This window comes from Saccoglossus kowalevskii, chromosome 4 (genome assembly GCF_978046115.1).
Source record: "Saccoglossus kowalevskii chromosome 4, keSacKowa6.1, whole genome shotgun sequence".
NCBI classification, from domain to species: Eukaryota; Metazoa; Hemichordata; class Enteropneusta; family Harrimaniidae; genus Saccoglossus; species Saccoglossus kowalevskii.
In genome coordinates, this window is record NC_140644.1 from 25098190 (window position 1) to 25113252 (window position 15063).

The 15063-nt window shown below is 36.1% G+C and overlaps 1 protein-coding gene across 1 annotated transcript; it reads right to left on the reverse strand.

Moving 5' to 3' along the window:
• Nucleotides 1-9764: 9764 nt before the first annotated feature.
• Nucleotides 9765-11202, reverse strand: LOC100372030 (C-type lectin domain family 19 member A-like). Its single transcript, XM_002737087.4, has 3 exons — nucleotides 10934-11202; nucleotides 9903-9976; nucleotides 9765-9799 (listed from the first exon to the last, which is right to left on the reverse strand). Exons 1-3 carry the CDS (start codon nucleotides 11200-11202, stop codon nucleotides 9765-9767), a joined length of 378 nt encoding a protein of 125 aa, XP_002737133.1.
• Between the last annotated feature and the right edge of the window lie 3861 nt (nucleotides 11203-15063).

Sequence of the window (15063 nt, forward strand, 5' to 3'; positions counted from 1 at the left end):
TTACCCTATAACTTGTGTGAACAAGTTGCAAATGTGTCTCTTTAATCGGATGCGATAAACTAATGCAACACCTTTTTTTTCAAATAACGGCGTACTGTTTTGAACGCATACACACACAAATTACAATTGTGATGTTATTTTGTGTAATAATATTTATCAACCCGTGTAGTAATTTGTATTAAGTTTTCTATAAAAATATATTACTACACTAGTTTAATCAGCTAATATTATGGGTCACTAATTAAATATTCTCTATTTATCCGATAAATTTGAAGTTGCATTGTATTTTTGGAATGTCGTTATGTGATTGCTTGAATTTGATCGTTGGAATGATCAACTAAAAGCGATGTAGTTGGGCCGCAAGTAGACGAGGAAAGGAGATTACCAAGGTATAGAAGGATTCTGAATAGTTGTGTCAGTATTCGCATATTCTTTCTTGCTATTAAGACAGCGCAATGGGTTATGGGAAATATCCACATGCTTGACGCGATGATAATTGTCTTTTAATATATTGTCACTGCTATATGTGCTGAGATATACACACATGTAAAAATAAAACACCAGTAGCGTTCTACCTCAAATAATGCCACTCAGGGAAGTCTAATTTGAAACAACATCTATCATTCCAGACAAACCAAGGTGACAGGGTGATATAATGGACTACGATTTAACACAGCCGAATTAACAAGTCTGTTATCAACAATGTATACACATTCCTTCTGTTCAGCGAATGCGTCACCTCAATGAACTCTATACTGTTTGTGCAAACTGGTATCTTTTCAATTTATGTCATCGGTTCGTGGAAATAATTACCATTACTAAAGATACATGATGTGTCACATACCTTATAGTTGACGTGTCTCAAGGGTCAGTGGTGTTAGTGCGCTGGTAGGCAAGCTATGATATATGTACGATCCGCTGCCTGTTTAAAGAATGATTCACAGTTCCCTCTAGATGGTAAATATGGCTGATTCTACATGCACGGAATTTGAATGTTTGGTAGAAACTGTATGACTGTAAAGCAACAATTGTATTTGCAAGCACGATAGGAGACGTGTAGCTACAGTTTTTTCGCAATTTGCTAAAACCTTAGCCCTTAGAAAAAAGGGGTATGCATATACCTTTTGTGACCAAGTAAAATTCTACTTGTTACAATGATACAAAGTTTGACTGGTAGTTTTTTTACTTTTAGTCTGATATTCGATTCCCCTCTCTGTTTCAAAGTGAACCCAAAACTGTTACAATTTTTACATTTTTTAGTTTCACTCTTATCAATGGAATGGACTGATAAAGTTAGCTCATGTTGTGTAGCTGTTTCCAAAGGTTTGAATCTGAATTTCACTTTACAGTGCCAGGGTCTAGTAGAATAATAGGTTTTGCACAGATTGCCTTACCAGCTGGTGACTCAGTCTGTGTAAAGGGGAAGATAACAAATTTAGTACAGGTAATTCAGTCTGCACACATAAGTATGGGTAACGAATATTAGAATTTATCCACAATCAACTTTTGGTATGTAATGTTTGCTCCATTATTCCTGCCATAAGTAATTTAGCATTAATTACTGATTTATTTCATTATCAAGCATTATGTGTTTTGTAAATTGCTGTATTTGTTCTAATTTGTCGTTATTGCTGGTCAAAACTTATATTCATAAAAATAATTTGCCACTCTCTTGTATGTGAGCATATTATAACAACTATACATGTAGAATCAATATTCAGCAACGTCAATATTTGCTCCAATTTCAGCGACGCGTTGGTTACAGCTATAATCAGCAGAATAACCATATCTTGAATTCTTCACACGAGCTGGCGAAAGGTGTGCAAATGTCAGAAGGCTATCAGGAACTTTCTGTATAAGTGATACTAGTGTCAACACATTTTCATTCCTGCATATTTAATGCCAACATAACTTCATGAAAATTTATGGTTCCAAACTTCTTCTAAAAAACAATCTGCATTAGGACATTTTTATGGTTGAAGATCAGCAATTGCATCATAGGTTTTGTATGTACATCTTATGAATTGTGACATATGATCAGATTTATAAGAAATGCGATGTGCCATCATGTGTGTTATTCAGGCAGGGCATAATGATTAATTATTCATATATGCTATCATATTAGTAGCAAATTTTCTGTGGTGGGTAAGTTTATATCGCAAAACTAGGCGTTGAGGTGTTCTTTTCGTCACATAAAACGAACTGACTTAACATGCGCAAAGAGCATAGAAAGGGGTGTGTGTGCGTATAACGAGCATCAGGTTGCGAAGCTACCATAGGAGGGATTACAGCGACGGCCTGAATCGGGCCTCTCACGACAGCGCTCTGCCTGGTTAATGTAGTTGTTAACGTTGGAGCGGCATATGTCTTGGTGACAACTAATCGGAGAAGTGCAAAACATGTATTGGTACGTTCCGAAAATAAAACAACGCTAATGATAGGCGCATACAAACGAAACGTTACACTGTCGTCCCATATTAGGAATGACACGCGACTAACACGAGACAGAACTTTAGTGGAAAATTTGGCGGTAAGAAGACAAAGTATCGTGAGAACGCAATGGGAAACAATGTAGCGAACGCTTGGAGATAGCATCCCGGTTGCTACAGAAACCGATCTAATCTCTCAGGGTTCAACTCGTGGTTATCAAAACAATGTCTGAAGTTACAAACTAACTTAGAACACATGTTGGATAACTGCGCGTTACATTTTCTTATGTAAATGATAGAGGCGAGAATATGGTCAAAGTAATTCATATTAGATTGATCTGACGTCCGAAACGATATATCTGAATTTTCAACTTTCTACCATTTAAGGGTTTTGCAAGTGTTGCAGCAACCAAAATAGAACAGTTAAATTGAACAAAATATTCAAATTGTATGTTATATATAGTTATATAACCTACATCCACTCTTAAATATTATATTAAATATTATTCAGAAAGATATACATATGTTCAAACAATAGTATCTATGCACTACGTGATAATAAAAACTGGTAATAATCTCCCACTACCTCTAAACTGTCGTCCTGTGTCCATGCAACTGTGAGTCCTGAATGTTAATTGTTTAAATTATATCTTGGACTAGAAGCTTCGCGGTGAATGACTTTCGCGGTAATTGGGTTTCGTATCTGTAGGGTTTCGCGGGGAGTATGGCTTTGTCTCAGTAACTGGTCCTTTTATCCCTGTTGACAATTAAAGTTTTATTTTTCTTTAACAACTGGCACTATTCTGGGAATACCATCCTAACAGGAGTTCCAAAATAAGACCCGTGCTCTGATAATGCCTCTAGTTTCAAAGACCAATAAACAATACCATTATGATCTCATTGATGTTTCAAAGGATAGTTGAATATTGTTTCTTGAAATTAATAATCCCCATAACCGTTTTCCAATATAGGTAAATTGTAGTACGTAACAAACTGTATAACTCAGTCTCAACAATGAAATAAAGAAATGTATATATTCATAAATAAGTATAAATATACTTATTTATTATACTTTTATTGCTACTGTACTGATAGAAATACTGTATTTCTAAAGATGCAATAAATATTATTATTATTATCACTAATGCATTGCAATACAACTAATTCAAATTGAAAGAAATTACAATATAAAGTATTCATCACTAATACTCAAAGGCGTATTTCGCGGTCAGTGTTATTTACGGAAATATTTGTTTATAATTTTATAAACTTGCTTGGCAATACCCACCCCAATTAGATATAATGTGTACATATTTTAATAAATGAAGATATACTAACACAAATGAAATATTAATTGTTTCATATTTTATTATATAACCTGCACAACAGTAATCAATATTTTTCCTTGCTAGAATGATGTGTAACTTCATACAGGAATCCTTATAAAGCTCACAACTGGGGATTTAGCAGTATTAGGGATTGTCAACTTCCCGTGAATTTGATTACCTAAGATGTTTAGGTCCATGCACTGCAAGTTGCAGAGCATGTACCTAAGCGGCCGCCCCCAGCAAATAATTAAGCCAAGGCGGTTTCGATATCGAAATCAAGAAACCCTCCGATTTGACACAATCTGGAAAGCTCGAATTACTAAAATCTCAAGAGTGAATATTCGTGGTGTATTCTAATTCTAATCGGACCGGAAGTGGGAATGTGTTAGTACTCTAAATAACATATTGGCGATCCGCTCTGCTAGGATTGCCCTTAAAATCACTTTTTGGCGATCCGCTACGCTAGGATTGCCCTTATAATCACTTTTGTAGGTTTGTATGTGTGTGTCTGTGTGTTCCTTATTTCTTCTGTAATTTTTTTGGTCTGGCCGATTTCGCTCAAAATTAGCAGGTAGGTCACACCTTCACTCTAGTTATTGGAGAAAATCTTTAAAAAAACTTGGCCCACCGTTGTCATAGCAACAGCCAAAAAAATTGTTTTGGGGTAGCTTCGCGCCAAATGTATTTCCTCCTACAAAATTAAGATAAAACACCTCTACCATAGCTCATTCTACTCAGCTTGAGTGTGGGCACAAAGTTACTATTTGAATTTGTTTTCATTACCGAGACATTTGACCCCAAAGTTGGGGTAACTGTTCACCATGAATGGCTTTTTAACTCTTCTGTGATTTTTTGGCTGAACCGATTTGGTTCAAACTTGGCAGGCAAATCACTGTATAGTTAGGTTGTAAAATCTGAACACAAATTCTGGCCCACCGTTTCTATGGCAACAGCCATAAAACTGATTTTTTTTACATTCGCGCTAAAATGTATCTCACCCTACATTTCTACGATTAAAAAGCATGGACGTAGCTCATTATACTCAGCTTGGGTGTAGGCAAAAAAATACTGTTTGTTTTTCTTATGTCTATTTTCATTACCAAGAAAATTTACCTCAAAGTGGAGGTAACTTTTCATCAGCAACGACTTTTAACTCCTCTGTGATTTTTTTGGCTTGGACGATTTTGTTCATACTTGACAGTTGGAAACAAATCCTGGCCCAGCACTGTCATTGCAACAGCCAAAAACTTTCACCCAAACATATTACCTCCTACCAGTTTTGTAATTATAGCCGTGTTCAAACGATCATGCTTTTTATTTTGGCTACGTTGCACACTGGCAAGAGATCACCGGCGCCAACATGGTTACACTGTATCAACGTAATCCCAACGCAACTTTGAATGAACTGTAAATGCTGCCTTCAATCTAGAAAATACTGTCGCAAAACGGTTGGAAATAATAAATTTAACAACAGAATACGTCCTAACAATAAAATAAAGTAACTTCTAAAGACTGAATTTTTCTTGCGAACTTTGTAAGCAGGACTCGGTTTTAGTTATAAACCTACGTTAGCTTCACGTTCATGTCCTACCGTGACAACAGCCGAAAACATGTTGCTTTCTTTTTGAGCAGAGCGGATCGCCAACCAGCCTACCGACTTGTGTGTGTGATTTCCACAGTTTTCACATATTAATTCTTCTGTGATTTTTCTGGCTTGGTCGATTTCGCTCAAACGTGACAGGTATGTATGTGACCCACGGTTGCCATAGCAACAACCAAAAAACTGATTTTTGATTAGCTTCGCGCCAAATGTATCTACTCATACAAATTCAGGATAAAACACCTCAGACATAGCTCATTCTACTCAGCTTGAGTGTGGGTACAAATTTACTATTTGAATTTTTGATATCTTTTTTCATTACTGACTGAGAAATTCGACCCCAAAGTTGGGGTTACAGTTCACCATGAATTGCTTTTTAACTCTTCTGTGATTTTTTTGGCTTGGCTGATTTTGTTCATACTTGACAGGCATGAGAGCCGGCCACAGAACCAAAACAATCTGTCAGCCTTCGCCGCCCACAGCATTGATATGATCTTATATTGCATAGAAATGAACACTAAATGCAGCTATCCCCGGCCGGTCAGCAATCGAATCATCAATCTTAGTGGTCCGTAAGTGAATGTTGTCAAGTTCGAGATTGTGTTTTAACGTACAGCGACGTGAACATTATTGCTACAATTTTGGGCTCGAACATGTTCTATATTCACCCAAAACAACGACGAACCTGAAACAAAAGTAACCGTCCGATCTAAACGACCTGCGCCTATGAAAATCGTTTCCTATCGACAGAAAGTCGGGGCCAATCTACCATGCTTGTTTGCTTATCATCGATTCACAAAGGTTAAAAACGTTTTTAAACGTGAATTTAACGACGAACGTTTTTGCAACGAATCAATGTTCTGATTATCTCTGGTGCGACTGCAGTCTTTGGAACAAACTTGAGGGACTGTAAAACGCAATTTATGGTACGCGACTTAAAAACGCAATTTACACGTGAATTCCCCAACAAAGGTTTAAATGTTTTAGTTGTATGTAGTGTGGTACTAGTGTGGAAAGCTGTCGAATAAATGGCAACAACCTTCGAGCGCATTGTTATGCTAATTTGATTTCCGGCATGTTAGTTGACAAAGAAATGAATGATTTCTTGAATTTTCGGCGATAGCTACGTGGATTTGAACCAAAATGTTATCGGCAAAACAAGAATGCGACAGTGACAGCTACTGAAACGTAATAGAAGGCAAATGAACACGTCAAGCAAAAAAGAATTTTTCCAGTCGTAGCGTAAAATGGAGGCACATACCATTTTGACTCTTGAGGGGAATGAAAATCAGTTGATTTGAGGGTGTCACAATAAGCGAGGGAGTAAATCGTTTTTATGCTACGAAGAAAATGAAGACCTTGAACGTACTTTTTGGACTTTAATACAACATAATTTTTGTTTGATTACCTAACGTTTTTAGGTTCATGTGTTGTGAGTTACAGAGCACATACCTAAGCGGCCGTCCCCCAGCAAATATTGAAGCAAAGGCATTTTCGATGTCAAAATCGCGAAACTCTTCTTTTTTACGCAAACTGGGAAGTTCGAATTACTAAACGAAGTACAGGACGACGAAGCTTAGATATCCTAGAACCAACACATACCAAAAATTATATCTCAAAAGTGAATATTCGTGGTGTATTTTAAGTCTAACCGGACTATAAGTTGGAATTCGTTAGTACTCTGAATATCTAAATATATTTTAGTATAAGGTAGTAATAAAATGACGTAAATTATTTTGAAATATTATAACTACGTATATATACTCGATCAAAATCAACGCTGTAGTGGCTCAGAAAAAAAAACGAAATGCCGACAGTATCGATTTATAAGCGCATTAAAAGAATAAATGTATCGGCATTAAAGTACTGACTAAGTTAGTAATGACGATCTGATAACGATAACTGAATAACTAATGTTTGGGAATTGAAAGAGGTGGCGACCAAAGATGCATGACCCTCCCATGCTACACGAAACAACTATTGGCTCTCATTCATTGTTCAGCTTGAGTAATGATGACCTACCGTAGCAGTATGTTCACCGTCATTTAGATATTCAAACTAATTACCCGGTATTACACAAATACATATTAGTCAGTTTTTGGATGTGGTCACAACGTGGGTGCATTATGTTGAAAAATAATTTGGAAAAATATACTAATAAATATATCATTTGACGCAATATTATCATCAGTATGATTATGGGAATAAGAAAGAAGGGGAACAAAAACACTGGCCTCGTTATTCAACATTTGTCTAGATTAACAAGGCATGCTCTCCCTATTACTTTTATGAATACTGAAAGAGTAATGTGATAAACTCCCGGGAACTACGAAGGTTCTTATCAAATTGAAACAGTAATTACTTGATAAGTGTATAATTTGTATTAAATACTCACAGTGTCCATGTAAGGTTTAAAAGTGCTAAACTTTAAAACAAAGCTTAGTTGATATGCTGACAGTTATTTTCCCATATTCCAAACATCACATAAGGTTATCCAAGATCGACTGATTCTTCGCGTTATAATTGTGATTTCATTCTCTGTAATTAATCATTCCAATAAGCACGGATAACACAAAAGAATTCAGTCTAATATACCGTATCCTAAGCGCACCTAACTCGAACCCTCACTTTTTTTTCGCTGAAAGCAAAGCGGTATATTTTGATACATTCTCGATTGACGCTGACATATATCTTGCCCCTAAACAGTCGATCACATTGCACTTACTATAAGGTTATTACGAAGATACCTCAAAGTATGCATGAAGACACTACAGCTGCAGCAGTATCGACCGACGCGCAGCGAAGGTCGATGTGAAAGCGTACTGTCTGAGTGCATACTTTGAGGTATCTTCGTAATAACCTTATTATTATACATCTTTTCCCTTCAAGGATACATCATGGAAATGCCGAAATCTAAAAATTTAGAACAGAATCAGCGAACTTCTTTGTATGGAGTCCGGTCAAATCCTGGTGGCAGCCATGTTTGTTTTTATTATTAGAGAACGCTTACGCGCGTAATCATTCCATATTTGGAATTCGCATTTCTAAATATGGTAGTATGAAAATACCCCGTAAAATACCGCAAAATTACGGCACGCTGTAACTTATGGCGTTCCGGTGACAGATGTATAATAATCATTTTTATCATAAGAATAAAACATTAGTAACAGTCTTCGCTGACATAATTAATAGCATATGATTAAATATTAAAATTGTCACACATAATGATATATACATCTGCTGTTTAATTACCTTATGGTATCTAAAAGTTTATACGGCAATTTCATACGACCACCCGCATATTAATAACAGCTTTTTTGGTAAACTTGTTCCCAATTATTTTGATTTCACACCAATTCGATCGCTTGCTAACTAACTATAACACAAAGTTATAGGTATGCATATTGTGGTAGTGACGTCAGTCGTAGGTTCGTTATATATTACCCACAACAATAACGCAACATCCAATGTAATGATCAGATGCGTTGTTGTGTTAATGGACGTTGACCAAAGGTAAATTCTTTTAAAAGAACGAACAATAAAGGGTGAACTGAGGAAAGTGATAAAATAAATGATATTTGTTAGTTACTGTATCAGGACCTCGCTATTGCCAATGTTTACGATTATTGTCAAATGAAGTCGAATTGTTCTCGGTACAGTAGTAGTGATACGTCACAATCACAATCTGCTCTACCAACTCCACGTATGTCAATCATCACTGTCACTAGAGTTCACTGGCAACCGGAAGTCAGCTAACCCCCTAATCACGCAACTCTCTATAAACAACGATACGCAACAAATAACAGTGCAACTAGACTTTTATTTGTTCATGCAAACCACGTATATAAGGTAACTAACGTTTCGTTTACATTATTTGAAATATAAAGATTTCTTGAAGGAATTTAATAATTTTTTTCAGTTTTTAAAATCTGTCACAGAATTGTTATTAAACGCCAAATAAAGTATGAATATTTATTAAGTGCATACTGGTTAGAATGGAAAACTCTGACTAGAAGGTGCCATTTAATCTGATTGTCTGTTGAAGACACCTTAACATAACGGGTACGTATATGTGAAAATACTTTTTTGCCTGGGTTCTTCTCAAAATACAATTTAAATATTTGCTGACAATGAATACATGTAGAACGGTCGGATTAATATTAAGATTTTTCGAGTTTCTCAATATTAACTATGTTACTGGTGCAATACACATGATATGCACACGAATTCTATCTTCTGGTGGAACTCGTGATGCATAATTTGTCATTTTTCTGGGAGACATGCGCAGTAAATCACATTAATATTGGTAACAATAACTTAAATTATCAATACTGAATTACAAGTAATAACGGAACATTTATGCACGCATGTTAAATGAGTGTCTGGTTGGCATAGCAACTGGAATACTTAGTCATCTTCATCTCGCATCTTACAATCGCAACCTGAAAAAAAAAAAAAAATATTAGTATATAATTGAACTCGCGCGTCAACATTGTAACAAATATACGCATAATTTGCATACACGTTTAGAAATAGAATACCTACTTTCTGGTACTTGACAAACATATCCCTTCAATTTTGTGCAGTATTCATCGTCAAATCTGCCTTTCTTCCTGAACCTATGACAATAGAAATGAAATAAATGACAGCATTCGTGTGATCACTTCGTAAAGTATGTTACTTATGACTGTTTTCATGCGGTCACATAATGAGTATTTCGAGGCAAGGTTGGAGTCAAGAGTGTAGAATTATATGAGGTTATTACGAGGATATCCCAAAGTATGCACGAAGACAGTACAGCGGGCGTATCGACCGACGCGCAGCGGAAGTCGATGCGATGGTGTACTTACTGTCTTCGTTTAGAACAGTTTAGAACAGAATCAGCGAACTTTGTGTGGAGTCCGATCAAACCCTAGTGGAGTCATGCTCGTTTTTATTATTAGAGGACGCTTACGCGCGTAATTATTTCATATTTGGAATTCGCATTTCCTAATATGGTAGGATAAAAATACCCAGTGCAATATCGCAAAAATTACGACACGCTGTTATTTATGGCGTTACTCTTCGTATAATGAAAGGTAGCACCGGATTAACCAACCAATATTCTTGCTCAGATTTGATTTAGACAGAGAACGGGAAATAGTTTTTCTGTAAATACGTGTGTATTATATTTAAACTTACGTTACACACTTCACTGTATATAGTTATATTTTATTGAGATTGTTATTTATTTATTTATTTTCTAGGGAATGAATTTATTCATATTTGAAGGGATATAAACTTGTGCAAAATGTATCGGACGTTGAGTTGTAAAGGACACCTAATATCAGCTTTTTTTTTTATAGCGGTCTCTGCTATATAATTACAATATCTGTTTACATAAAAAGTTTTAGTCAGATATATTGGATATTTAAGACGACTGTTATCGTCAATAGTTTAAGTAAACTGGAATTAATAAATAAGCACTCGGTATTCCGATCCGTGTAATACGTGGGCGCAAATTTCTTGCACTACACTGTGTATATAGCATTACGACTCTTCACTTCCAAGAAGAAATATCAAAAGGACCTGCTTACCACATCTGGACACAGTTTTGACCCACGGCGGACATTTTTGTGTTATCATCTGGTTGGTTTCGCTGCCACTCTGTCCAGTTAGTACACATACCATGAAGCCACTCAAAGTCCAAAGCTGTGTGACCATCACCGTCAGGGGTAGCGTCATAATAGCCAATCCAGAAGCCATAATTGTGACAGTCTTCGTTGTCCATTCCTTCATCAATAACGGCGTTTCGTATCCCGTCGAATGTGGACTCCTGGTCTATAGTAGCGAGCCAACCACCCATATTTTCACATCGCGTTTTACCTGTGTACCAGTCTGATGTGTCGTCTTAACAGAATGCCTCGTATCGATAACAGGTACAGCTCGTGTATGTTGCTGGAGATGAAATGTACACATTTAGTGATTGGTAAAATAAACAGCTATATAAGGGGTGGGCAAAATCGATATGAATTTTAGTAGCGATAACTTTTAACAAGACGGTGGCTGTATTAACACTTTAAACACCGTTATCACAATGAGAATATTGTATCACATAAAAATAACTATAATTGTGTTCGAGAAAATAATTCGCATAATTTAAATTTAAGTTACTTTGCAAATAAAACATTGTACATACGATGACGACCTTTAGTAAATGTATTTAAAAATCAAATAACCAAACAATACCTAATTTTATTGCCATTTACGCGACGAGATGTGTGACCCGTACTTCGTCCGTCGTGCAAGTAATAAAGGTGAATAGAATTAATGCATCTTCAGGTCATGGAATATTTATATTCGTGTTTGTGTTATCGTACCTATGACTCGTTTTGCCCACAATGCAGACAATATTTGCAATAGAAACAATTTTCACGTGTACTTGGTAGCGGTAACCGTTGTGTATGTTTACTCCTTGAGAACAGTGGCACCAGTTATGTACAGGCACGTCTGTCGCCATTGTTGTCTCGAATCCGCATCTTAATACAACATTTGAAGAAATAATATCCTCACAAAGTGGAGTATAAACAGCACTAATAACTCTTAGTGTGCAAAATGTCTGGGACAAATAACAAAAAGAGATCATTGAAATGAGTTTACCCATGTTATAGACTTCTTGGGCTTTCGACATTATTAACCCGGTACTTACCTTCACTACTTGTATAACACACGCCAACTACGGCAAAAAATGTGATTACTGACAACATCTTCAATCCGCTTAAGACCATAGTTACTATGATTAAATGCAAGTACATATTGGATCAGGACGTGTAAATACTGTAGCTTTAAAATATATTATAAGTTGTGTCATACGATAGATTCAAAGTGATTGGGGGATAGCCATTCAACGAGTTACAATCGATGGAGAATCGTCTTATAAAATACATAACGTGGTCACTCGTTCGTGAGTCTCGTCTCTCACATAGAGACCCGACTCATCGATCACAACTCACGGTAAACACACTCTATAACAACTTCACAATGAAACTAAGACCATACTTACCTGGCATAGAACTGTACAACCGACTTGATCAGTGGTGCTGCTCGGTGTGTTTCCTCTTGTGATTTGTCAACTTTTATAGCAATGTTTGATACCGCACCTGGGGCACATTTGTTCATTTTTCATTGTGAGCTATAATTAGATAATATCTGTATACGATAATTCCAAGGATAGATATCTTGCCAGTGGTCATCACACAATTATTTGACGTGTACAGACAATAAACGAGTAAGATAACATTTCTACATAGAAAGAATAGCAATTTATGAACGCATTGCGCTTTCATTTTATTTGTGACGTAGTAGATGACGTAGTGACAACAGATGAGGAGATAAGTTCACCTTAATTAGCGTACGAGAAGGGATTTCTGTATCTGAATACACCGTATTCAATGACATGAAGACAATATGATTTATTTTGAATACTGTTTATTAGTTCATGTACATTATAAGTTTATACACTATCTCGATCATACACAAAATAATGTTTTGGTTATGCACAAAATATTTCGATTCACGACAAACTCAACAAAACAGCGCTCTGGCGATTACTGGTATGTACCCGAATAAATAATATGTTTATTCTTGTTGCTTCTCTTATAATAGCCGTATAAAAGGCCCCTCCCACAAATTTGAGCGTTGGCGAGATATATACAAAAAATCTATAGGCTTAAAGGGATGACAATGCTTTACAAAAGCGCACGGGAATGAACAATTGTTGTCTTTACTTTAGGAATTATTTAAATATATTTGAAAATAGTTGTAAGCAGTATAAGGACTCGGGTATACTTTATACACGAGGCTAGAGCCAAGTGTACTACTCTGGTATTATGCCTGGCTTTTGACACCAGTATATCTTCAAGTTCCTTCCGGCCCATTTTTACTAAATAAATATTATCGTTAAGTGATTACATTTCTATTTTGTCATCTGAAGCGTTTTCTTGCTGGAAATAACACACTGTGTGTAGTTTCCAGCAGAAATGTAACTAAGGTTGCAGAAGGTGTTTTTTTGTGAATTTTTCAAATTCTTTATATTCAACTGCAGATGAATGTTGAATGAGACAATAAACCATTCAGAGACTGTATGACTCAGTAATATGAGTATATGTATTGTGATTTAGTAACTTTAAATGTGTAGTTTTTATTTTTATTTTTTCCGACGTCCTACGCATTAAACCTAAAACAAGAACCAACTTGTTTACGAATAATTCATACACCATTTGATGCTAATTGTTATACTTGCTGGAAAATAGTCGAAATTTTATACTCATTGATAAGAGTATTTAACCGTTGGAAACTGAGTTTGTTTCTGTCATTTTTATATTTTTATAATCACTTTACTGAATATATTTGTTTTATATTTACTGTCTGGATCACTTTCAACTGGGTGCTACGTCACAGAACATTCAATGTTACTTGGACGCGCACGACTGTACCTTTATTACAATGAGCTTTGTGCGAGCTGATGAGCTCGGGAAAATAACTCAAGTCGGGAAAAAGTCCAAACTTAACTTTACATTTGCTACGCGTGTATGGGTAGTCTTGTTACACTGTTGAGAAGAGCCTTAACAACTCGCCTAAAGTGGGGGTATCAGCCTCTGTTTTCACCGGTGATGGATGAGATTAGCCCGGAAATCAATCTATACGTATTTTCAAATTCAATGACCTTCCTAGTGATTAACAATGGACAAGCTGGCATAATTACAAACACGCTGAGCTTTATCTTACCATGCTTATTTATAAACTTCCCTCGCCTTTTCAGCTAGCATGAACAAATTTTAATATCTCATGTTCAATATTAAAGACAGTCTGATCTTGTCAACAAATGTAATACTCGTATCTAAATATCATAATTACACCGAGTGTTTAACCTTGGGAATTATATAGTCGAATAATGACTAATACATTGCATGCATGCAGATAATAAGATTTTCTAATAGACTTTAGAAAAACATATCACCAATGTTGATTAGGGTTAATTGTATTACTAAACCAATTAGTGTGCACCATATGCTAACTACTCTCGATTGTTCAGGTACGGTGTCAATAAATGATGTCACCAAACACAAAATAGAGCAGAAGATTTATTGTCAAGATCTTTGTTTTCAGTATCTGGACACCTTCTAGCTTAAAATATTTAATTAATTACTATATATTTTGGGGTTTTACTGACACAACATAATAGATATATTTTTAGCTCAACGAACTCGAGGTCCTATGAGTTATTAATATAATACTGCGTCCAGCGTATGTAGTCCGCCTGTCCATTCGTGGACGACTTCTACGTGTACTAGTATTTAAATCACGTCTACAGTGTAGGCCGTCTGTCTATCCGTGAACGACTTCTGCATGTAATTAAATCACGTCTACAGTGTAGGCCACCTGTCTATCCGTGGACGACTTCTGCGTGTAATTAAATCACGTCTACAGTGTAGGCCGTCTGTCTATCTGTGGACGACTTCTGCATGTAATTAAATCACGTCTACAGTGTAGGCCGTCTGTCTATCTGTGGACGACTTCTGCATGTAATTAAATCACGTCTACAGTGTACGCCGTCTGTCTATCTGTGGACGACTTCTGCGTGTATTTAAATCACGTCTACAGTGTAGGCCGCCTGTCTATCCGTGGACGACTTCTGCGTGTCATTAAATCACGTCTACAGTAGAGT

Bases quoted from the DNA above. Each gene is read 5' to 3' on its own strand.
- LOC100372030 (XM_002737087.4), bottom strand. From the start codon at position 11,202: ATGGGTGGTTGGCTCGCTACTATAGACCAGGAGTCCACATTCGACGGG. The intron at 9,977-10,933 runs GTAAGCAGGTCC...CTATTGTCATAG, and splicing joins CAAAACTGTGTCCAGATGTG to GTTCAGGAAGAAAGGCAGAT. The intron at 9,800-9,902 runs GTAGGTATTCTA...TTTTTTTTTCAG, and splicing joins TGTTTGTCAAGTACCAGAAA to GTTGCGATTGTAAGATGCGA.